The 26,180-nt window shown below is 35.6% G+C and overlaps 2 protein-coding genes across 2 annotated transcripts; both read right to left on the minus strand.

Moving 5' to 3' along the window:
* Positions 1-1,125: 1,125 nt before the first annotated feature.
* On the minus strand, positions 1,126-8,216 carry LOC132552914 (L-tyrosine decarboxylase-like; the record flags this gene model as incomplete). Its single annotated transcript, XM_060217113.1, is given in 10 exon segments — positions 1,126-1,257; positions 1,460-1,720; positions 2,006-2,221; positions 4,057-4,192; positions 5,192-5,408; positions 5,559-5,696; positions 6,023-6,200; positions 6,433-6,514; positions 6,869-7,332; positions 7,893-8,216. Coding segments are annotated over 10 exon segments (2,148 nt in total), but the record flags the coding sequence as incomplete, so codon positions are not given.
* Positions 8,217-17,712: 9,496 nt separating this feature from the next.
* Positions 17,713-24,437, minus strand: LOC132552920 (large ribosomal subunit protein bL17m-like). The gene is made up of 4 exons (XM_060217121.1): positions 24,200-24,437; positions 22,926-22,997; positions 21,491-21,635; positions 17,713-18,172 (listed from the first exon to the last, which is right to left on the minus strand). Exons 1-4 carry the CDS (start codon positions 24,377-24,379, stop codon positions 17,787-17,789), a joined length of 783 nt encoding a protein of 260 aa, XP_060073104.1. The 5' UTR covers positions 24,380-24,437; the 3' UTR covers positions 17,713-17,786.
* Positions 24,438-26,180: the final 1,743 nt, after the last annotated feature.

The following is a 26,180-nucleotide window of genomic DNA, read 5'->3' on the forward strand; positions in this document are numbered from 1 at the left end:
AAATTGTCAAACTAAAATATGATGAAAAAAAAATGTCTAATGATTTGGAAGAATACACATTTTAAAGTCCCTTCTCATATGCAATCACCTTTGCATATATCGTAAGAAATTCAGACGAATCCGCTATCAGAAAACTAAATACAGAACCTTTTAAAACTCGTTTTTGTATTTTTTATTTGATCAGATAAAATATAAAGAGGTAGCATTATGAAGAATAATCGTGAACGAGGGGGTGGGGGGCTTAAATTTAAGCACAATATTTTTTATTTGCACTTGAAAAACTGATCTGGTTACGTAGGCTATATATACAACAGATGGCAAATGGCACAAAATCGTTGAAAAAATATGGACACAATGGTATTTGAGCAAATAAATCACAAAACACAATCTTGTGTCTGCCTTGCTTCATGACATGACGGAATCATAATACTAGCGGGATATGTCATTTAAATAGTTGTTTAATATGATTAAAAGTGGAGTTTCCGGTTCCAGAGGACAACACTTAAAACTACCATGCCTCATCTGGAATGGTGAGCCAGTCAACGTAAATACATTGCACTGCAAGAAGAATTTCATAGAATGAGATATACATGAACTGAATGTTAAAATATAAGATTGAACATATTATTAAACAAACGTAAACATTCGGTATGTATACATCATTGTATATTTCCGATGAAAGCATTTCTCAGCTTGCTTTTCGTCATTTGTTGATTTTATTCCGTCTGGTTAATCTGAAAAAGAATGCATTTGTAAAACGTCAACAGTTAGCATATGAAAATTTCCGACGATTTGAAAGTTTCTGGGGTTGTAAGTTACACTTAAGCTTGTAATAAATAAGTGATACCATCTTTAGAGTAAATCTAATATCAATATCTAATTCATCTGCTGCAAACTGCTTACGAATTACTGCTTGAAAGTCATAAAAATAAAAATTACATTTAAATTTAAATGTAGCAATAACAGTAATGTGTAATGTAATGAATAAACATGAATTCGACCCTGAACAAATCTTAGTCATTGAACAACAGATGTGGAAATTCAGAAAATAGAGAACTGATGTATTATTAATTCAAATGAGTATTAAATTTGAGAATAAAGTATTGAAATCAGTATATCCATTACCTCTGCGATGCATTGAGTGACCACTTGTCGGAAATGTCGCACCAGCATCTGAATTGTCTGGTCAGCCGCCGTCCAGGGGTTCATAACCGTGTTCTTTAGGAAGACAAGAACGTCCGCTGTTTCTTTTGATACCTTGGAGAAAACAAATACAATCATATCCATCACAGAAGAGCTTTCCGTGCTAATTTATTACGTAAATTCTTGATATCCATCTAGTAAACCAAATCAGAAGATTCGCACACAAACTTTCATGATCACTTGCCTGAAACATCATATTGTGCCATTTTTTTTTATCTCTTAAACATTGTTTTAGCTATACCTTGAATCTCAGGACAGAAAAATAAATCTTTTCGAAATAACTATTTTTAAATCCCTACGTGCTACATTCTTTCTGGGAAAGTCTCGATTTTGTCAGGAACAGTGGCACGTCACAAACACTTCTTTGTTTGGGATCTGTGTGTGACAGTCTGTTGAATACGGCCATGTTTAGACGGTTACATTTGACGACACACGCGTTACCCTTGACATTAACAGCGAAGGCATTGACGAATAAATCAGGACCTATCTCCGAAAGGAAATCCATCGCCTCGATATCCTGGCGTTAAACAAAATAAACTATTTCAATATCATACAAAATAACAGTCATGTTACTTAGAACGTAGGATATATTAACACCATTTACATGTCATTACAGTGAGTTCGCACTATGAATAATTTAGAACACCTGTTATCCACATGCGCTGTCTATATGACCATGACTATTGCGACGGGATAGAATCTTCTTCTCCCAACCAATAACTCTGAATTTCACTCTTGATCTCCGTTAACTTATCTCATGATACCATTTCAAAACTACACTAGTAATCAGCATTACACATACCAGAACTATATCCTCATAAGATGAATGTAGAATTCTTTTACGGATAAATTTCATCGCTTTTTCCTCATCATAAGCCTCCGGAATCGGGATCAAAGGAACACAAACAAATTCGTCATCAGGATTGGCTGCTGTTAGCCATGCGCAGTAGAACAGTTTGGCGCCGAGGATTGACTGTCCTAGAATTCGTCCATATCCAGAACTGTGCAGACCGATCACCTGCAAACATTTTCCATCATACTATTGCTAGTTATTTAGTACATTAAATGTTTGTTTAGAGAAGGGGTTGGGAGCGCTTAGATTGTAGGTGGTGGGTAACACGACCGAAAGTCATATACCTTCTTTTCGTATTTTTTCATTGTAAGTTCGATAATGACTCTCACTCAAACACAACCGCGATATTTAATTTATTGGAATAATTCAAAAACCCAGTTTTAGATACAATTAAGCTAAATTTGGATTAAAACTGCATCAACATCTCACTCGTCAGTATTGCTAAGAGAACAAAATCTAGATTGGGGCATGATGCAGTAGACCTAAACCTATATTGCATATTTAGTTTTTTTTTTTATATATATTATTGAATATTATATCTATATTTTATCTTATATTTTCATTGTTATATTTTTTACCATTTGCAAATTGTAAAACCAAACTGCAAAGTTGTTATTGTTCTGGTTTTATTTGATGCAAGGAAAGAGAATATTTATTTCTATTATATAGTTCAATTTCCTGGAATGGGGTAGAAACTTTTACTTGTCTTTTAATGGTGCCAGTTTAAATGTAACTCTTTGTCTAATTGTGTGTTCTATTAATATAACTCAGCTGTAGAATATAAATTCATATCTAAGACACAACTAGGCACATCATTTCTCAAAAATTGAAATAAATACAACACTGTTATAGTTAAATTAAGATTTTCCAGAGCCAATGTTATAAGTAATATTATTCAACAAATCATTCAGGAACATAACTTTGCTGGACAGTCTGAAGTATCAAATTGTTCAAAAAATAGCTGTTCATGACCTCTTCCGCTAGTGGTCAGTAATATGAAGGAATAGTATGTTGTATTTATTTAAAAAAGAGAAACGAATTTCCAAAATTCATTAAATTACCACGCAAGTAGACTGATCTCTTACAGCATGTAGTCCGTTGTTATACGTGTTTGTATTAAATCTAGCTGTGATTTAACTACACATTCAAAACAAAACAAATTTGAGCCGTACATATTGCACTTCTGGTGTCCATAAATTTAACCAGTTGTAAGTGGGTCAGTAAATGTAACTGGTAAAATTGATTTGAATGCAGAAACAGATAAGCCAGTGGTTTCAGCATCGCAAATAGCATTGCTGTTGTTAAAGCATTCGTTGTGCTTGTAATTAAATAATTTTTGTGCTATAATATTTCACACGTACATTTCCTGATATATCAAGAACGTGCCAAGTTCTTGAATAATGCTCAAATAGTAAGGTGACCTAATGGACAAGACATTGTGTACTATTTTGTACCCTTAGGGCGCATAAAGGATTGGCAAACTTAAAGCGCGAAAGTTAGTCTTTCAATATCAAGGATAAAAAATGGATAAGCGAATGAATGGCGTAAACTCATTTCAACTCAAAACGTCGTATTGTGCAGGCATTTTATACAGTATAAGGTAGCACAGATTGACCACCTATACTATTTAAAAGACATTAAGTCCTTCCGGCTTTTTAATTCCTTTGCGGAATAAAAAACTCCCTGTAAAGTACGCTTCCAGAATTGTACTAGGTGCTGCAATATTTTACCAGACGGAAACTTTTGCGCAGAGTTTACCACATGGATAGCGCTATTACGATATCGTGTTTCTGCTCAATGGGGATAATATTGTGGATGGTTACAGAACAACAATATTAATTATAAAGATTTGATTGATGAAAACTTACAAAAGCATTTATTGAAATGATATCGTATAACGTTATCTTCAGCTTTTGATTTTCTGGCATGTTTGTATGTTAGGTTTAGCACGAGTTTTATATTTATTCAGTTAACATAGTTTAAAGCCCGCCATAAATTACCTTGTGAGCCAGGTAGACACCAGCCGCCGCTGCCCCTGGTTTCGAAGTCTCGAGTCCATAACAATTACTATCCGTATAACCCGTGCCATGCAGCATATCAGTAGCAAAAGCCAAGGCTGACTTCATTTGTCCGTTCCTTCAGAGAAACAATTTTTTGTACATAGGTTTATTCTTAATTTCACTTTTCAATGATATTGATATTCATGTCGTTTAACTCTATAGCGATTAACCGTCATTTTCATGCACGATTTAATAAAGGAGACAACAAAGTATGGATGTTTTGGTATTTTAGATGAAGTCATAAGAGAAGGAGACCGAACTTCAGTTGCAAATCAGCCATGTTGATATATCTCTCATATGTAAATACTCTCTTAAATCATTCTGTTCGTAGGTTGTGAACTGCACCTATGTTTCAATGCATAATCATTCTTTCTAAACGGTCGTTTTCACGAATGTCTCCCTTGATACCGTCTCACGTTTTGGCCATTAGTTCGCATTTAATGAGGCTCTGTCCATTGACCGTGTCATCCATGACTCCCTTAAAATTATCGCTACTATTTCTGGTAATGACTGGTTTACCCGTTGTCAGTATGTAACCGAGTGGGGAGTCCTGCTGGAGGCCTTCGACAGTATACTTTAGTTTAATTGCTGTATGAAACAGGTTTAAGTTCCGCTCTATCATTCGGAAGTTTACAATAACATTTCGTACAAACACGCGCACTCGGAGGGTGGTCTAGCTCAGTATTGTTCTAAGGGAAATATGCCTTTCAAAGAGTGCTTTTACTCATTCAGTTACAATACGAGACAGTGCCCTTGGCAAACACTTAGTTAAAACAAAATCCGTGCGCACATCGCATGTGCAAACATACATATATGTTGATACCTTGCAATCATAAGAAAGGAGCACACAGTCACTTATTGTTAGGTAGGACAATTTGGGGACGATAGCCCAACCGATGCTACACGGATAGTTTTGTTATACGGAATTTCGCTTTGAATAACGAAAAAATCTCGTGCTCTTATGAACAAGGAGAAAGATAACAATTACTCATATACTGTTTCAGTGACGTATGTAAATTGCGACCGTATTTTAACAAATTCCATAGATCATGTAACATGGTATATTATATCTTACCGGTAACAAATACCTCCAGCCGGATAGGGACAATATCCTGTCTTGTGAGGATCAATGGTTACTGTATCTACATCCTTTAAGCAGGATATCTGTTTGCAGACGTAATTACTGATAGGAAAGGCTGGCAACAAGTGGTCTTTCTCCTCTGGCTTTCTCATCAGGGTCGCGAAATAACCACCCCAGGCTCCATCAGCTAACAGGTAGAAATTTAGGCCTTGAAACACGTTGATTGGAATTGTTATTTTAAAAACAGAAAACTAGCAAAAAATCCCGCATCCAAACAATTTCACAAGTTCTCTCTTCGTTATTAATTTGTCAATGAGATAATTCATAATATTAATATTTTTCATAGTAATTCATGTTACTTTTTTCCTATACTCTGCTCTCAATTTCAGAATCTCTTCAACAGGATCCACAGCTCCGTGCTCTGTCGTGCCGATTACACAGATCAAGGCAATAATCGGGACCTTCTTCACTAAACATTCTTCTAGACGTTTCCGCAGAGCTGAAATGAAATTATATAGTCGTTCATTAATCATTTGAGTTTTTTAGAAAATTTTATATTTCTTATGACTGCCATATGATTCTGTTGAAATGATAGCGAAATGGCTATTATTATGCTCCAAACTGGCCCAATGCAACTCAAGGTTGTAAGAATGTTTGTCATTTATGGCAAAATTTTACTGCAACTGCTTCAGCATCCGACTGTCTAAGAATTTGCATGGTCGATGGGTAGACAACTTGACCATCCATAACAGGCTGAAACGCCATGGAATGTGTGCGAGGAGGCCTTACGCATGAACCGTCTTTAGGCGACGACGTCGCACCAACCTTGACTAGCCTCGGCGACAATGACGATGGCCCTTCCAGATGTGGAACACTTTTTCACTGATAAGTAGGGTTTGTTTGATGTACGAAGATGGGACAAAGCTAGTATGGCGACAACAGAAAGAATTCTTCCCAGACGCTTGTTGGGGGGTAGAATGGTGATCTTGGGCGGCATATCGAACTTGATTAAGTCATTGTAAAAGGCAATTTAAAAACAATGCGGTATCGCGATAGAAGATCCACAACTGGGATGTCCTAGGAAAATGAGTACGGCCTCCAACTTACAGGAACTGGCGAGAAGGGAAACGCCATCCCAGCTAACATCATTAGACGATATACAAGCTCTATGCACCGGCGGTGGTCACAACCTAATAAATACGTTATTAGAGACATTACCACCACATTTCTGGTACTTCACACAAACTCTCCGAATTATAATGGATCAAGTCGTGCAGTCGGAAGAACTCGACAAATCCTTTGTAAGCCATACTGTACCTTGAATTAAGTTCGAATATTGAATTCGTTGCACAAGGGAGATTATTTCAAAACAACGTCGATAAAAATACTTTAATAAAAATAATAGCAGGACCAGCCATGTGGTGTTACTGTCTCCAGGTTATAATATCTTCGTGGAATGACATATATCTGTCGACACATTTCTCATAATGATCTTGGTTTTTGAGGATGTTACGTCATAATTACATTTCTATCAACATATCAGTACATGTAATGCACTACAACAAGCGGCTGAATCGTTCTTGATTCCCGTCTTTATATGACATTGGGAAATGCAAAACAACAACTGACCTACAACATATGATTTATCGTAGCAAAGAAAAAAGTCCTTACTTGTTTATATCACCTTGAAAATAAGTGTGGTCTTTGCTTGTCAGACGCTCAATTTCTTGTGGTAAATATATGACGTCATCAAGTTTAAGGTTCAGAAGATCCCATGTTGAGCAGGATATCAACTTCTGTTTTCTATCCAATCTGGGAATATACACCCTTAGATCCTTTACATCTGCTAAAGTTGGTTCTTCCCGAATAGCTTTTTGGACTGCCAAAGGGAAGAACTTTACATTTCTGGATGCCCATAAAGCTTCAATATTGGCAGACGATCCACCACTTGTGATATATCCTCTTGGACCTTGTGACACGTCAAAGCCAATCAAGTCACACAATTGTTTCCCAACCTCCTTTTCCAGTTGTATCGTCACTGGACCACTCTCTCCACACGCATTGTTTGCATTTGTCATCCAGGCAGACAGAAATCCTAATTTGGCTGGTATCGTTGTTTTAGAGACCATATGACCCTGTTAATATATGGAAAACTCATGATTTATGTAGCGCTCGGCACCCTCAAAAAATAAAATTCAGAATTCATTGATGAGTCATATAGCTTATTGTGACAACACGTAAGATAATTAACTGACGTAACACATCCACAGATAACAATGATTCGTAACAATAAAAACTCTAGAAGAAAGATCAGATAGATATGACTTCAAGTTTGACATCCACAACACTTGTCCGAAAAATCGATCAAGTGATAAAAAAGATACCAGATTTGTTTCCATTCGAACTGTCATAAATGTGTCATTTAAGCCTTCCCATATCTCATATGTACTGACCAAGTGCCTGTAGTAGGCTTATTATGAAACCACAAATTCGTATGATTCATGGTAATTTAAAAGGATATTTACAATACATTTCTTGATTGAAATTGCGCCTTGACATTTAATGGAGGAAATAATTGTCATATTATGGTCATATAACTTTTAATTTCTCATAATATTTATATTTCGTACTTAATGTTTAACTTAAATGATTGTTTCTTATTTTCTTTGACCGTTTAAGTTGACGTTAATTTTACCTGGTACCGGACACTGGAGTACGGAATGGATTCAGCCAATGTCTCATTCAGAAACTTCAGTTCCACCTTCAGTTTAGCCATTTCATCTCTATAAATTGCTGAAGATTTCACCTCAGGGGTAATAAGTAATGGATCTTCTGGAATGTATTTTCGTGGTTTGATATTTTGTTGAAGTGTATTCAAAGCTAATTCAAGAAATTCCCTCTCATTTTCACCTGACGTCCCTATAAACCAAGATCCTAGTTTTTTCCACTGAGAGCCGCATACATCTGCATCAATTCTGTTTTCCCAAATGGCATTTTCAAACCCATTGCAATACGCCATATTGCAATATGTCCTTAATAAAGACAAGAACGAGCGGTTAGAACAAGTTAAATGAAAAACGAAGGCACTGACAAGAGCAACAAGCTGTGACTGATGCTATTCAAGTCAATTGTGTATATATACATACATATATGTATATATTAATATCTCTGACTGAATATTTGAAATTCCGGGTCAAAACTAATTAATAACCAGTTGATCTGGAATCTCGAGAATAAAAACAACAACGATATCGAAAAGGTAAACAAAATGAGATGAAATGAATGGAGACTATCAAATCGGCAAACCCGATGTTAGAAACTGGTATTCACCTATATGAACGGATACAGCACAATCGGAAAACGTCACATTTGTTCACAACGTCCACAGTGTGTAAGCCACGTTGTGAGACCGTTACTTTTCAAACATTTACGTCACGTTCGTCACGGATGTTGCAACAAGGGTGTTGTCACCGGGGCGAAGTAACTCACACTTGGCAAAATTTAGGTTCAGGTGTCTTTATTAGCATCCTATTTACGAAAGAAAAAAACTACAAAAACAAATATACATACTTGCAATAACTTCCGAAACGGACTCGACCTGTCGCGAATGCAAATGATACGCAACCTTACACTCGACATTGTCAACCTACCAGGCTTCTGAATGGCGACGGAATTCTTTACGATATAAGGGAATCGTGACATAAACAGGTGTGGGAACGCAATAAGCATGTGATGCGAGGTGTTAAATTGCAGAGTTGCATTCCTGTTGTTGTCAATGTCACGTCGGACCAGTTCTGCTACATACCATACATTCCAGAGGACATATACAGTCATGTAAACAATACCCCATGCATGCACAGTTACTTCACATACACGTAAACAGAATACATACACGTAAACAGATATACTAAATATATACATATAACCATAAGCACTGTAGGGACTCCTGGGTGACCACTCCAAGCTTAAAAGATTGTACAGGACAACCTTTGATTGTAATCCCTGATATAACAACAGCTTCTATGGCTTCACCAACTTAACAGGCATTATCCCCACATTAGGGATGTACCGGGTAGTCAACACCATACAATCTGTGAATGAAACTCCACATTTAAAGTATCAAAAATAATCAAAATTTCCTGAATAGTATCTTACACAAAAATTCCACCCTAGGTCCCTCATTAATGAGCTGTGACATAACCCACTCTCTGTCCGGGATTTTAAAGGTTTTTTCTGGACGTACTTTCCACTCCGGACCCCTAGGAGACTCCACAACCCAACCAAGCTCAGAACCATGATCATCCCTAAGGGATACTGCAGAGGCAGTTCTGAATTCATCAGCAACTCTGTTAACTGGCCTTGAGCTTCTGTTTTTTTTTTTTTTTTTTCTAAGCTCTAGGGCCGTTTAGAGGGGAAATCAGACATGGGGAATAATATATCGCTCACTACAACTAACAAATGAACTAGTACTGCTCAAATATGAATCAGAGACAGTATGAGTACTTGGCTTGTTTATTTTTTGGATCGACTAACAGGAGCTGTGAGGGCTTTGTTACTCGTCTGCTCCTCTACTTCATCAATGGGCGGTGTCGTAAATGGAAACAACATATTCCGGAGCAGTGTACGAAGGGGACCAGTTCCCTTCTCACTTCGCATCTTATAGATAGTTATCTTATCATCTCTGTTTCCCTTCCTATGTGGATCATGCTTCCATCTGCCAGCTAGTTTGTGTTTCCCTTGGAAACCCACTTTTCTGGACCAGCATCTGATCACCCTAACTCAATGGTACACTCCCTAACCTTCGTATCATGCCTAGCCTTGTTTTGTCAGGCTGTTATTGACTTCGTTAGCTGCAGCATGGTATGTATACTCCCCCCATCCCCTTGCTGTCTGTAGCAACACCTAGAAAGCCATCTACAGCAAGCCGGATGTGCCAACTAAACATCAGAAAGTGGGGACGTGGAGGAACCATGGATGGGACATACGACTTCCAATCCACTTTTTTCATCTACAACTGTGGCAAGCATGTCAAGGAGAGTATGATTGAACCTCTCTGTAAAACCATTTTCCCAAGGGGTGGTATAGAATTGTTCTAGGTTTCTTAACCCCTGCGAACTTACAAGGTTTCTTTAACATCTTGGTTTCGGAGTCACGACCCTGGTCGCTTTGATGCTTCTCTGGGAACTCATAATGAACATTTAAGTTCTTGTAGAGAACTTTGGTGACTCACCTCATCGTGGACACCGTATAAAGCTTAGGCCCTGTGAGCTGTTGGTACTAACATCTGCTTGGCCCGAGTACCATCTACCGTAACTGTCATTTAAAGAACTCCTTGGTTCAAAGAAATGCACCAACGCTCCTTAAGATACTTGCGTACCGAAAACAATATGTTTGATTAAACTTTCTTGTTGAACAAAACGTTACACACATACGTTTTAGGGATGTTATATGAACAAATCCTGCAAACTTTAGATTTTTCTCTAAATGTTGTGTATAATAGAAAGGAATTGATGATTCTATTTACTTAAATATACTTGTTACAATCCAAATGATTGTGCAGCATTATGAGAAGGGTTTCTCTTATGTGAATCTATATTTAGTGAACGTATTTGAGATTTTATATAAAAATCAATATTTTGTTAACGAAAAGTACTTCCTCTCCTTATGTAATGATATATACAGCAAAAATGTACATGTAGCATCAAGTACCCTCAGAGAGGCGTAAAGCTATTAAAAGAGATATCTTTACCTTTTGTCCTCTTTCCCCACGAACGTTTTGTCCTTCTTGATAGGTTTGGCTTCGAGTTGAATGTAAGCCCAGGGGAGAAAGTTTATGTGATGAAGTCTAACGACAGTTTAAGAGCACGATATTCATGTATAATATCATACACCTCGCACAGTTTACTGACAATCACGAAATTTTGTTTCTCTAGGCAGATTATGATTGGGATCAGATTTGTGCAAAATCAGAACCATAATCCAAACTTATATTCAAGAAAACAAAATGAATATTAACACGGCGATCACTGAAAAAAGTGCATGTATGTGTTCCTAAAGTGAAATTTGGCTGGACATAATACCTTTACATAGACCAAACTTTTAATCATTTTGAGAATCAAATCAAAATTTTGAAACAAATTAGAACACAAATCCTCTGAGAAGTAACCATAAACATTAGCATAAGACGACAGCCTGATTCATTCGTTATACAAAATGCTTTTCACATGTGTGCCTTTGGTACAATCTTCAAGCTTGCAGGTTTAGTGTAGACATTTAGTCCCAGAGGTTTGCCGTGATGTTTTAATTCATTCAAATATTTGCACGGTTCAGAATATCCACATGTACTTAACGTTTTTCTTAAATTATCTAATGGAAAACACGAAATTCGAAACTGTTAATAGCTGATGTGTTATCATATCTATCTAAACATATGAATCACCCATTTTCCATAATAAATTCAAACAGCTGCTGATGCAAAATCTGTTGGGAAATTAACGGCGCTGACGGAAAATATTGTTATATACTTATATTCAATTTAGACTTTTTACTTTTAGTATGTTATCAGGGGAGGGGGGGCATATGTGATGTCTGTTACATGTTGCAATTGGAACAGCGATTCAAGTTCATCACTCTATAACTATTTCACTAACAGCTGAGTGCTAGAGTTTCAAGGGCGGGAGGTCATCACCATACACTATCAGGCTTTTATTGAAGAATTTGATACGATTTTTTATCTACCTCGGAGCAAACTTATAGCAATAGAAATATCGAAAATATTTTCATTCGCAATACATTAATACTATATGATAAACTTTCGTATTGCTTTCTGCTGGGTTTCTCGCTACCACCTGTTGCTTTTAAACTTCATTTTACTGATTTTAAACCACTTATTAAACAAATTTTAACAGCTCAAGGAATGGAATCAATATACCAATAATGAATTGCATTCCGTTAAACCTATCATCGGTGAATGTTCTCCATGCTATAGAGACAACCATCAAGATGAAGTTGCCCTTGTTAGTCTTCGGATGGGCCATACCTTACGCATTCATACAGTTGTGGGATCGCACAAAGTTACACGATGTGCGCACGATGTCTGCACAATATGCGATTGCATCGTGCAGGCGAATGTGCGCACGATGGACGATCCAAACGATAGCTATCGTGGTTTATATAAATTTAGGAATTGGTTATGAATAAAGTTCAAATGTGCGGAACGATTGTGATATTAATATACTTCATGTGTTGTCGTGACCAAGGTTAACTGACCAGTCTTGAATTTTCTTTTAAGAATAAAAATTCACTTTGTCGCCAGTTGTTTGTTTTGTTTTCAACAAGATCTCGCATTAAGGCAGTCGCTTGTAAACACACGACCGGGGCTCTTAGACGGACCGCTTCGATCTGTGACACTCACAACACGAGGCGTGAAACCTAATTAGGCCTAAGAAAGGTGTCACAATGAGAAACCATGCTGCATATCGTTTAGAGTATACGTTCCAAGCGCAATTATATACTATCAGCGGCAGAACACACAAGAATATTATACATGCCATGTTGTGTTTTTATAACAATGAAATAGCCAGTGCTACGACACCAATCGGTCAAGGTCACAATTCATTCCCTGACTCGCAGCTAGATAGATCAGACCTACTGATAACTGCTGGTAAATATAGCTTTTAATATTATATTTTATTGCACATGTGCATAACTTTGCAGATAATTGAAGAATCCAATATGTGTAATTGTTCGATCAGCTATTAACTTATTATAGGCCTACAGTTTCAGTATACGACGTCAAGTAGATAGGACTAGCCAACTGCACTGATTAAAATTACAAACACCTGAAGTTTATCATTTGACTTTTTAAAATGTGCTTTAGGAGTGTTCCTCTATCTATACACACACAATATTCCAAAATATTTTGAACTGTTCTCTGTTTATTTTTAACCAGAGATAAATAAGTTGCAGAAGTTTCATTTTAACTATATTTTGTAGGTAAATTTTGTTACATTTTGCAACTCATAATCCTTTTGGTAAAATACACTTTAAATTTATTTCACATTAAATGTTATTTTGTTACATTCAGGCCCCAGATTCACAAATCTTCCTTAACTTTTAGAAATCTTAACTCCTAAATTACATACCCATTTACATAAGTTAAGGAAAAACTTACAATTAAAGAAGCTCCATTCCTTAACTTACAGTATGAAATGTTTTTCGATGAGCCATGCATGATAAGCTAAGGAAAATTCCTTAAGGAAGATTTGTGAAACTGGGGCCATCGATACCAGCCAAATTAGGATTTCTGTCTGCCTGGATGACGAATGCAAACAATGCGTGCGGAGAGAGTGGTCCAGTGACAATACAACTGGAAAAGGAGGTTGGGAAACAATTGTGTGACTTGATTGGCTTTGACGTGTCACAGTGTCCAAGAGGATACATCACAAGTGGTGGATCATCGGCCAATATCGAAGCTTTATGGGCATCCAGAAATGTAAAGTTCTTCCCTTTGGCAGTCCAAAAAGCTATTCGGGAAGAACCAACTTTAGCAGATGTAAATAATCTAAGGGTGTATATTCCCAGATTGGATAGAAAACAGAAATTGATATCCTACTCTACATGGGACCTTCTGAACCTTAACCTTGTTGACGTCATAGCTTTATCACAGGATATTGAAGGAATGACAAGCAAGACCACACTTATTTTCAGGGTGATATAAACAAGTAAGGACTTTTCTTTTCTACGATAAATCATATGTGTATCGCGGTGGGGTAGCGCCTGTTGTAGGTCAATTGTGGTCTCGCATCTCCCAATGTCATAAAACCTGGAGACAGTAACAACACATGGCTGGTCTTGCTATCGTTATGTTGAAGTATTTTTATCGATATTGATTTGTAATTATCTCCTTTTTACAACGAATTTAATATTCGAACTTTATTTAATGTACGGTATGGCTTACAAAGGATTTGTCGAGTTCTTCCGACTGCACGACTTGAGAAACGAACCGGTAGTTATGACATCTGCTGCCAGCCACTTTTCCTGGGATAAGGCAGCGACACTTTTGGGGATTGGAGGAAGTCATCTGGTGTGTGTCACCTTCGACCGTAATGCTAGAATGGATATGGAAGGTATGTCAGACACTATAACGGTAATGACCCACAAAAATTAATTGATACTTTACACACATCATCGAAAGTCTAATTCGTTAGACAAGAGGCTGTGGACACAACAGTTATTCCACTTGCTAAAACAGTTCAGTCCAGGAAATTCAGGTTTAACGGAAAGGACTTGGAAACTCCAACCCTGTATGTGAACGGAATTCCACAGTACGACGAAGTAAGTATTTTCAACTATCGTCCATGTAATGGCATCGTTCTGTATGAAAATATTTTGATAATAATTACATGATATTACGAAGTAGAAGAAATAAATGGCATTTTTTATTCTTTAATGTTCGACATTCCAAATATGTTGTGATATTTCTTTGTGTGGCACATGCCTAATAGTAACTGTAAAAACTGTCACTGTTGCAACTCTTCTGGTGAAAACAACGCTTAATGTAATGATTATTACAATAACCGTTCGCGACTGCTACGTTTATAGTAATGATTTTGATTTGTATTACAATAAGCGTAGCAGTCGTTATGAATATTATAATAATTATTACATTAAATGTTATTACATTAAGCGTTGTTATTACAATAAGCGTTGCCACAAAACCACTAATATCTACTAAGTTATTCGAATGTAAAATGGTCCTCTTTCCATATCGTTAGTTTATTTTGCAGATTATTCGTCTGTTTAGGGAATGTACCCGACAAGCTTTTTTTTAGCTCATTACTTAGCTTACTTCTACTCTATAACGATAGCAATCTCGATACTCCAGGGGTTACAATCACTTTCACTCGCTGCACTCCTGGAACATGTCATATCAAAATTGAAGGCACAAGTAAACTAATTTGATTGGTTCCAGGAATGAAAAAAACTGACCAATCACATGCTGGTACGCTCATTTTGACGATTACAAGGGACACCCAACATCAATTATCAATTCATTACATTATATATCGTTATGCGACCTCAAGATTTGTTTGATTTACAACAAAGGATCAAACTAGTCTTTCCTTTTTTCCCACTTGATTGTCGCCCAGGTAGCCTTCAATTTTGCAATGACATGTTCCATGGGTACAAATAGCGAAAGTTACCATAACCATTGAAGTATCGAGGATGTATCGACTTGCAATTTTAACTTATATTACTCATCCAGCTCAGGAAGCAATGGACTAACTACCATCGGTGTCAGTAACTATATGAAATGCCGTTGTTGAGAAAACGTGAAAAAATATTAACTGAAAAGGCACTTCTTTGACTCAAATTTCGAGAAAATTACAATGTCATGAAATGCTTATTTATTCTTTTGTTTTTAATTAAAGAAATCTGATGCCTCGACGACTACCGAGACTGTGATTACCACACCTTCCAGTGCTGGACTCCCACTCCCAATAGCGGACGTGATCGTTATCACGCATTTGGCACTGCTTCTATTTTCATTTTAAAATTCTAAGAACATTTATCAACAAAAGGAAATAACAGACTGGTTAACCCTCTATTCTTTACTGACATTTATATATGTGTATGGATTCCCATTAATTGTGTGAATTATGTTTAACAATGCATGGTATTATATATCTTTACTTCAAAAATATTGCAAATTTTGAAATCAAATCGATTGATTGGTTCACTGACTGATATGGTTGCCCAATCAATTGCTACATAAATTCTTAACAAAATAATAGTTGATTATTGAAGAAATGCATCTTCCAAACAAGGATTGTCTAAATGGGATCTGACCTTCATGTCCCCTCATCAATAAAAACTGTGCTTTAGTTTGATAATTACACTATATATATATCTATTTAACATTTCATCAATTTGATTTGATTTTTTCCAGAGTTTGTTTTCTGTGTTTGTGTTTTTGTTTTTTTTTTCTTTTCTTTTTTTCTTTTTTCTTTTTTTCTTCTGCTTTCTTCTTCTAAGTGATGAAAACATGTCTAAAACATCAACATATCAAGCTTAGCACCATAATTAATCTAATTACATATTATATATATAGCATACTGCATAGTCAAAATAAAATTGGATTACCTATTCAAAATTAAAAGAGCTTTGTTATATATTTGTTATAGTTTAACGTATTCTGATATTGAATTTGGTGGCAATATCCTCCATCTCTCTCCTGTCACAGTGTAGTTCATGGTCTGGTAGAGTATGGATCTATATCATAAAACTTGTATCAATAAAATTAAAGTGATATCTCTGATTTTATAAACTAAAGTGAGATTTTAATCACATTGAATTTGTGCATCTCTTAATTTACTGAAATGGTGATTAGTTTGCAAAAGTTAAGCCACTTTGACCTACTTTTTTAAATTTGACCTAAATCTAAGAAAACATTTGTCCTTGTACAGCATTGTGAAGCATGGTGAAATGAACCCGGGTCAAAATACCATAATGGTAAAGTGAATCGCAGTTAGTTTCATCAATATGATGAAAAGAACCCCCTCATGGTAAAGTGAAGGTCCTTCAAATTGTTTTTTTTTTTTTTTTTTTTTTAAATGAATTTCACTTCACTGAATTATTTGTCATTACTATGTGCCTCCATACATAATAAAACAACAAAAATGAAAAATAATTATCTCCCCCTGAAATAAGATACATCATGGTACGTTTCAAGGATATCCTACATACTTCAGGAAAGAATCCAACCAACTGTCACAGGTTAACAGCAATATCTGTGGGCTATAGTCAGAATGAGTAATGATGAATCCCAGGTTCCTTCGTAAATGGTGAGAGGACACAGGATAAATGTATTCTGTAGTGATCAAGTCATTAATATGTTACTCCACAAGCAATTATAGAGAAAATCTCTCTCGTCGTAATGGTAGAAAGAGACCAATATTTTGCCAAGGAATTCACTGTGAAAATGTATGCTGTTGGTTTGTATATCTGGTTTATTGTCCCTTGAACAGCCAGATGTCCTTGTAGTAGATGCTACCTAGTAACAAGCTCACTCGATCGACAAGTCAGGGTCATTTTGAGGCAGATGTCCTTGTAGTAGATGCTACCTGGTAACAAGCTCACTCGACAAGCCAGGGTCATTTTCATGCAGGCGTCCTTGAAGTAGATGCTACCTGGTAACAAGCTCACTCGACAAGCCAGAGTCATTTTGATGCAGGCTTCCTTGTAGTAGATGCTACCTAGTAACAAGCTCACTCAACAAGATACAGGAAACATGTATGTCGTCCAACAAAAAATTGGTTGTTTCTTGCCCAAGGACACAACTATGTCTGCAAAGACCAGGTATTTCTCAGCTTCCTGTGAAACTCAAACTGCCACACGTAGAGAACATCAAACTACGAACCTCAGATCTTTATCTGATGGTAAGCAGACCAACACTCTATCAGCAGGGATATTGCAGCCCCAACCGTAGATGTAACAAAACCATGAAAATCATGCAATAAACATGAATTTATTTAATTGCAATACATAATTACACATAGAGCATACACAAATGTTAAGAAGAATTTTCTTACTTTTTAAATTTTTCGTCATCATCAGCATTGTCTTTTTTATCAACATTTATGTCAGATTGTTCTCTAGATTTCACTGAAGCTAATTCTTCATCTGATTCCGTCGTTTTCTCATCAAACTCCGATAAATTTTCACTGGATTCTGTTGAAGCTAACTGTTCTTCAGATTTTGTTGAAATAAGCTCTACATCGCTATCAATTTCATCGTCCCCAGCAGTCATATCCTCATTCTCATAATCATCAGGAAAAATGATCCTATCAAGGTTTTGACGAGGATTCACTTCTCCCCTTGCCTGCTTTTCTTTGAAGAGTTCCTTAAGTAAGATATTAGTTAGGAGAAATTTCTTCTCATTTTGATTGGGGACCACAGGTGGCCAAGGATTACCTGTAATAATAAGAACAGTTTTTATACTGACAACATAAGGAACATACTGTAAATGTGTAGGTTTTGAGGGGTTCAGATTATGACTATTTCTGAGGAGAGATTAAAATCACAAAAAAGTACCATGAAAATAAAATCAATAGAGAAAATTACAGTTCATTAGATGAATTCGGTAAAATATTCTTAATTTATGTTTCAAGAATTTTCATAAAACTGCAAAAATTTGAAATACTAAAAATAAGAAGTAACACAGTACACTGTATACACATATCAGGGCTCTCGATCTGCCAGATTTGGGGCCGAATTCCCAATGCAAAATAGTATCTTTTTTTCCCAATTTAGACCCCAAGTTTTCCAAATTCTAAGGAAAACACAGCTATTTTTTCCAATTCTAAGGGCCCAGGCCCCAGTCCCAAAATGGGGTGTGAGAGCCCTGCATATATCCAAATATTTTCAATATTCTTCCATTCTACTTGGTATTTCCTTTATGTAATTGAAATTTAATGATCAGTATATTTCTAAAGAAAATGTCTTCAAACTAATTACATAGCAATTAAATTAAAACAGGACCAAGGGCCTTAATGGTCACCTGAGTTACAATGTTGTGATTTTTCTTGTAACGTCATAGAAATAATCTTGCTGACAAAGTAAGGTAACTTGAACACATTGTATATTACACATATAACGCAACTGTAAACTGTGTTTTACATTAACTGTCGCAACTGTGTTTTACATTAACTGTCGCAACTGTAAACTGTGTTTTACATTAACTGTCGCAACTGTAAACCGTGTTTTACATTAACTGTCGCAACTGTAAACCGTGTTTTACATTAACTGTCGCAACTGTAAACCTTGTTTTACATTTACTGTCGCAACTGTAAACCGTGTTTTACATTAACTGTCGCAACTGTAAACCGAGTTTTACATTAACTGTCCCAACTGTAAACCGTGTTTTACATTAACTGTCGCAACTGTAAACCGTGTTTTACATTAACTGTCGCAACTGTAAACCGTGTTTTACATTAACTGTCGCAACTGTAAACCGTGTTTTACATTAACTGTCGCAACTGTAAACTGTGTTTTACATTAACTGTCGCAACTGTGTTTTACATTAACTGTCGCAACTGTAAACTGTGTTTTACATTAACTGTCGCAACTGTAAACCGTGTTTTACATTACCTGTCGCAACTGTAAACCATGTTTTACATTAACTGTCGCAACTGTAAACCTTGTTTTACATTTACTGTCGCAACTGTAAACCGTGTTTTACATTAACTGTCGCAACTGTAAACCGTGTTTTACATTAACTGTCGCAACTGTAAACCGTGTTTTACATTAACTGTCGCAACTGTAAACCGAGTTTTACATTAACTGTCGCAACTGTAAACCGTGTTTTACATTAACTGTCGCAACTGTAAACCGTGTTTTACATTAACTGTCGCAACTGTAAACCGTGTTTTACATTAACTGTCGCAACTGTAAACCGTGTTTTACATTAACTGTCGCAACTGTAAACCGTGTTTTACATTAACTGTCGCAACTGTAAACCGTATTTTACATTAACTGTCGCAACTGTAAACAGTGTTTTACATTAACTGTCGCAACTGTAAACCGTGTTTAACATTAAGTGTCGCAACTGTAAACGGTGTTTTACATTAACTGTCGTCCCATGCCAAGGCTTCTAATCATGTTTGAATTAAAGGAAATGACACTCAGAGATGTAATTGTTCCTGTATAACTCTTCCATCCATTATTAGCATTGGATAGATTCTATCATATCTGGGTATTCAGATGATCTATAAAATTTTACATGATTCAACTCCTTTTGGACCCATCCATCAGCCCCTGTGGTCAGCAAGGATCAACATGTGTACACAATCAAACTGTCATCTAATACTGTCGATTCAAATCAAGTTTTTACTGTTTCCAACAGAAAATAACTTATGCTTCAAACTGTAATTTTCATATATGAATTTGAGTAAACTTTACTCTTTCTGCACAGGGAAATGTGAGACCCTGAAGTCATGAAATTTCTTAAAGTATCTGATGACATTTCCATCCATGAAGAATATCTGATTCTACCATACTTGGTTATTGAGAAGATTTTTCAAATTTTCAGTCAATCTGACCCCTTTTTTCCACTGCCTGTTAGCTCTTGGGTGTCAGCCAGGTTCAGTATGTGCATATTATCAAATTGTCATCAAATAGAAGCAATTCTAACGAAGTTTAAAAATGAAGAAATTATGCTTAAAAATGTGATTTCCCATATAAACTATAGTAAACTTTATCCTCTACCCAGAGGGAAATGTGAGACTCTGTGGTCATGAAATTTCAAATTTAGGTAAAGCACTTTAAAACCTTTCTATCCATGAAGTGTATTTGATTCTACAATACTTAAGTATTGAGAAAAAGATTTTTGAAATTTCAATCAATTTAATTCTTTTTAGTCCAACCCTAATTTACAATTCTGATTCACATTTGACAATGGAATGTTTTTCCAAAATTTCAATGAAATTGGTTCTGGTGATGCAGAAGAAGTTGACAATGTTTAAAAGTTACCATGTTGGACCAAAGGTAATCTGACTGGGGTTATATGAAATCTTATCTTTGAGCTCCAGTACAGCCTGCTGAGTGTTATCTGAAATCTTACTTTTGAGTTCCAATAAAGCCTGGCTGGTGTTATCTGAAATCTTACCTTTGATTCCAATACAGCCTGGCTGGTGTTATCTGAAATCTTACCTTTGAGCTCCAGTACAGCTGGGCTGGTGTTATCTGAAATCTTACCTTTGAGCTCCAGTACAGCTGGGCTGGTGGTATCTGAAATCTTGCCTTTGAGCTCCAGTACAGCTGGGCTGGTGTTATATGAAATCTTACCTTTGAGCTTCAGTACAGCTGGGCTGGTGTTATCTGAAATCTTACCTTTGAGCTCCAGTACAGCTTGGTTGGTGTTCATGAAATCTTACCTTTGAGTTCCAATACAGCCTGCTGAGTGTTATCTGAAATCTTACCTTTGAGCTCCAGTACAGCTGGGCTGGTGTTAAATGAAATCTTACCTTTGAGCTCCAGTACAGCTGGGCTGGTGTTATCTGAAATCTTACCTTTGAGCTCCAGTACAGCTTGGTTGGTGTTCATGAAATCTTACCTTTGAGTTCCAATACAGCCTGCTGAGTGTTATCTGAAATCTTACCTTTGAGCTCCAGTACAGCTGGGCTGGTGTTAAATGAAATCTTACCTTTGAGCTCCAGTACAGCTGGGCTGGTGTTATCTGAAATCTTACCTTTGAGTTCCAGTACAGCTGGGCTGGTGTTTCTGAAATCTTACCTTTGAGCTCCAGTACAGCTGGGCTGGTGTTATCTGTTCCTGGGTACTTGATTGGGAGTCGGTACATCTGAGTATATCTAAAGTTTTTCATATGACTGTACCGAGGGGCTAACACCTTAAACAGCTTGTGTATCAAATCCTTCTCCTGTCAACAGAAAGGTTCAAATGCTGGTCAAAATGAAGAGAGGACAAGAGGAAACAAAACAAATTATCTGGGACCAACAGAATGTTTTAACTAAGTGTGATAAAGACAGCAACATTTCTATCCTCGAGTATGACTACGAAGTAGTACAATGGTAAAAATCGGTTAGAATTCCTTAACTAACTATTAGTTAAAACTACAAAGGCTTTCTGATGTAGGCAAAAGATTATATATCATATGACAGTGTGTTCAATATTCATAGTAAGAGAATATATTCTTTTTTCCTGTCATATTTTCTTTTTTTGTGACTTTCAGCTGAAATATCTCACTTACCTAGAATTTACATAAGAATGAATCTTATTGGAAATTAGCATCATTAGTATGCATGATATGAATCTTATTTCTGCTAAGACACAAGAAAATGTTGATGATTGATTTTGAAAATTTGCAACTGATCATCAGACAAAATAAAATGATTCGATCATGAATAACATTCAATCATCATCCATCGTTAACACAATGCATAGCTAAGTACTTAACTTCATAAATCTGATCTTAAGAACTGATAATTCTCTGTCTACATCACCCAGTGTTGATCGATTTATTTCCCTCTCTTTCCTTTATTTGAATCTTGCAAGCTATCTGATCGTAATATGGTCATGATATAATGAGTTGTGAACAAAGGTGATCCTGATGTGTGTGGTGACATTTCCAGAATAGAAGTGAGTGCAAGTGTGTGGTGTGCAACATTGAGTGTATGAGGTTTCAATGGTGTGAATGTATGTGCCTTTTCCCATGTAAATATAAACATCAAGGACTGATACATATCTTCTCAAACAAAAACAACAATATATGTGATGAATTATTCAAGAGCACCTCAATTAAAAATGCATTATCTGTATTCCTATCCTCAAGAAAAATGTAAAAAGAAAAATTTACACTCAATATGAAAAAATAAAATCTCACAAAAGAAAATCAACACAAAATAAAGTTAAAATCACAATGGACATCTTCTCAATTAGACTAAATGTTTTCTTACAGAATGTATCATTCAAAATCTTATTAACACTACAGACTTATCTTATTGTGATTGACCTTTGACTAAAAGTCTGAGAGTGGGCTTATTACAGGACAAGTAAAAAAAACATTGGTTCATAATATAATTTGCTAAATTTGCAATCAATACTGGTGGGTTTATTACCAGACATGTGCTTATTGCATTAACAGTAATACAATGAGTAGTGCATCATGCAATTTCTAAATTATAAAAATCAAGCCTTAGAATTTGTATACCGTGAGCCAGTAGTCAGCCATCTCCATGGCATGTTTGTCTTGATCACCCTTCTCAACGGCTAGGTTGATAAGCTACAAAAGAGAAACATTTAGTAGCACATTTTTCGAAATATTGGTCAATATTGTCAAATTGTAAAATGTTTCTTTTAACATATTAATATCAATATTTACTATAATTACATGTATGGATTAAAGTATGACTAATTATGTATGGTTTCTTTACTGAAATTTCATAATCAACATGACCTCATATAATTTTGTGACATCATTTGTGTGTTACCATGGTAATAAAATATTTAATCAAGATAACTTCAAAATACATAATCTTGTAGTCCTATCACTTTAAAAAATATCTTAATCAACAGTGGATCCAGTGTATGCAAAACATTTTAAAGACTTGGAACACTATATTTTCATTTTTGTCTGATCAAAACTTAATGATGACGATGTCATGCAGTCAAACAGAATGCTATATTTTCATTTTTGTCTAATCAAAACTTAATGATAATGATGTCATGCAGTCAAACAGAACGCTATATTTTCATTTTTGTCTGATCAAAACTTAACCATGATGATGTAATGCAGTCAAACAGAATGCTATATTTTCATTTTTGTCTAATCAAAACTTAATGATAATGATGTCATGCAGTCAAACAGAATGCTATATTTTCATTTTTGTCTGATCAAAACTTAACCATGATGATGTAATGCAGTCAAACAGAACGCTATATTTTCATTTTTGTCTGATCAAAACTTAACGATGACGATGTAATGCAGTTAAACAGAACGCTATATTTTCATTTTTGTCTGATCAAAACTTAACGATGACGATGTCATGCAGTCAACGAGAAAGCTATATTTTCATTTTTGTCTGATCAAAACTTAACGATGACGATGTCATGCAGTCAAACACATTTTGGCACACACTGTCAACCAAGATACTTAACACTGATTACCGAAATAATTGTGAATATGCATCAGTTGCTAATAACTACATTTAGGTATAGTTTTGTAATAAGTTTAGATAAAAAAAATATATAATCAGCAAAACATTGTGTCCATGATGGTCGTCGAACTCCTTGAGTTTGATCCATGTGGATCTATCCATTTCGGATATATATTACATTATATAACAAACAGTTGACAATAGCCGAGGCCGTTAATAACCAAGGAATAGTTAAGTGTAAATGTATTGTCTATTGGCTTTCTACTTAAAACAGAAGATTGATAAAGGCAATGTATACAAAGTCCCGGGAAAGGCACATGCACGTTACCTGTTCGGTATAACCTCTGGCTTCATCACATTTTGGTAGAGTTGATTCAATTCTTTCATATCGTATGAGCTTGGTAACCATTTCTTGGAGTTTTTGTACTCGCCCTTGCGGCCCGCCATCACGTCCGGACGCCCGTTGTAATTTTCGTGGATGTTTTCTGTAAGCTGCACTTCGCAACATGTTTCACAGTGGATAAACCGGAAGTAAATATTTTACACTAATTTGGAACTCACACTATCACTTACTATCCGGATTGACCTCTGATGTGCAATGAAATAAATAAATAAATAAATAAATATTTTTACATTGTCTGAAAAATTTTACTTATTTGAAAACAATATAACCAATGCGACAGCGTCTTAGACAAGGAATATTTAAATGGATTCTCCAGTATATGAACAGTATAATTAATTCTATATCCTTTTTGTTCAAATTGACGAACATTGTTTTTTCATGGTTAAGAGTTTTTTAACAGGTGACGTGACTATATTTTCATGTACAGTTTATGAAATAAATATTTCTAAATCCGTAGTTTTGTTGATAAATACTACAATTTTTTTACTAGATTTTCTCAAATAAGTCTTTCCGATTTTCTTTTCTTCTTATTTTTATTTAAAGTAATCTCCTCGAAATGGCATAATTATAGCTTGTTATGGGTTGTCTTTAAGACGTAGAAATATTTTAGAGAGCAGAGAAAGTCTAGGTATAATTTTATTTGCAGGAACCAGGGACGTATAATACAGTTATAATTTCTAAGCGTATTACAGCAGCTGCCTATCCCTCTGTATTATGCGTCCCTGCAGGAACTAATCATCTTTAGTATTCGTAAGTCGACAGGGAAATGATGACGATTGGGATGACGAGATTGCTGATGGTGTGGATGAAATGATGTGTTACTATTGCTAGATGTCAATGAAACCATGTTGGTGTTGAGTACCTGTTTCCCCTGTGCAGCCATCGACCAACCATTCCGCGATAGGCGAAGGGAAGTAACTCTGATAAATCAGAATAGTGATATGAATATGGAAGTTGAAGTCGAAAGTAGAAATTGAAGGACTGTCTGTTTTGGGTTTGTTTCGATTAAACATTTCAAATTTTATTACCTGTTTAATCTAGTTTGTATAAATGAATGTGTATCGGATTTTTTATGAATAAAACATCTTTCAATAACCATGTACGACGATCCTGTCAATTATCTAATGGTTCGAGATATCTGGTGTCCACATTCAGTATTCATTAACAGGGGAAATATTTAAAATATTTAAATAAAGAAAATGAAGAGAAAAATCACTTAAGACTGGAACTAGCCAAGACAGGAGAAATATTCTTATTCTGATGAATGGACTGAAGAATGGACACCATGTTTTCTTACAATCAGCGAAAAAAGACAGGAAGGATACTTGTACATTGTAAGAGACTTGCCCTTTTCAAATGATGACAAACCGGCCCTTCCACTTTTCAATGTAAACTTTCAGTCATCTAACTTAAATTTAATTTTGTCGAGGAGCAGTAAAATAGATTGAAATTTTTTGACAGTGATAAAGTAAATGATAAATTTACATGTACTGATATAAGGACCTGATATTTCGATAACCAGGGTGACCTACATGGGTCTGTTTAAAACCTGACAAGATTAAGATCAATATTCGGTATAAACAACAAAGAGGATTTTTTGTTTTTATACTGAATATTGATATCAAATACTATTAAACATGAAACCGTCTGAATATTCTTATTAAACAAATAAATATGTACATGGTTTGATTATTCAAACACCTTTCAGTATTGCAATATCGCAACAATAAATACGTTGAGGGCGCCATACCCAACCAGGAAGTATTTATCTTTACTGGGTTATTTTAGGCTGTCAATGGTATATATATTGTTAAGTATTTGGCAAGTATTAATAGAATAATTAGAAGAAAAATCTTCCAATAGAATGTTTAGGTCCTAGCATTAACACACTGATAAGGAAGTTGTA

This window comes from Ylistrum balloti, unplaced genomic scaffold (genome assembly GCF_031769215.1).
Source record: "Ylistrum balloti isolate Yb309-2 unplaced genomic scaffold, AGI_CSIRO_Ybal_v1 Utg370288, whole genome shotgun sequence".
Taxonomy (NCBI): domain Eukaryota; kingdom Metazoa; phylum Mollusca; class Bivalvia; order Pectinida; family Pectinidae; genus Ylistrum; species Ylistrum balloti.

Coding starts and splice junctions, on each gene's coding strand:
- LOC132552920 (XM_060217121.1), bottom strand. CDS start 24,379: ATGTTGCGAAGTGCAGCTTACAGAAAACATCCACGAAAATTACAACGG. Junction 22,998..24,199: donor CCAGAGGTTATACCGAACAG/GTAACGTGCATG, acceptor TCTCTTTTGTAG/CTTATCAACCTAGCCGTTGA. Junction 18,173..21,490: donor AGCTGTACTGGAGCTCAAAG/GTAAGATTTCAG, acceptor TTATTATTACAG/GTAATCCTTGGCCACCTGTG.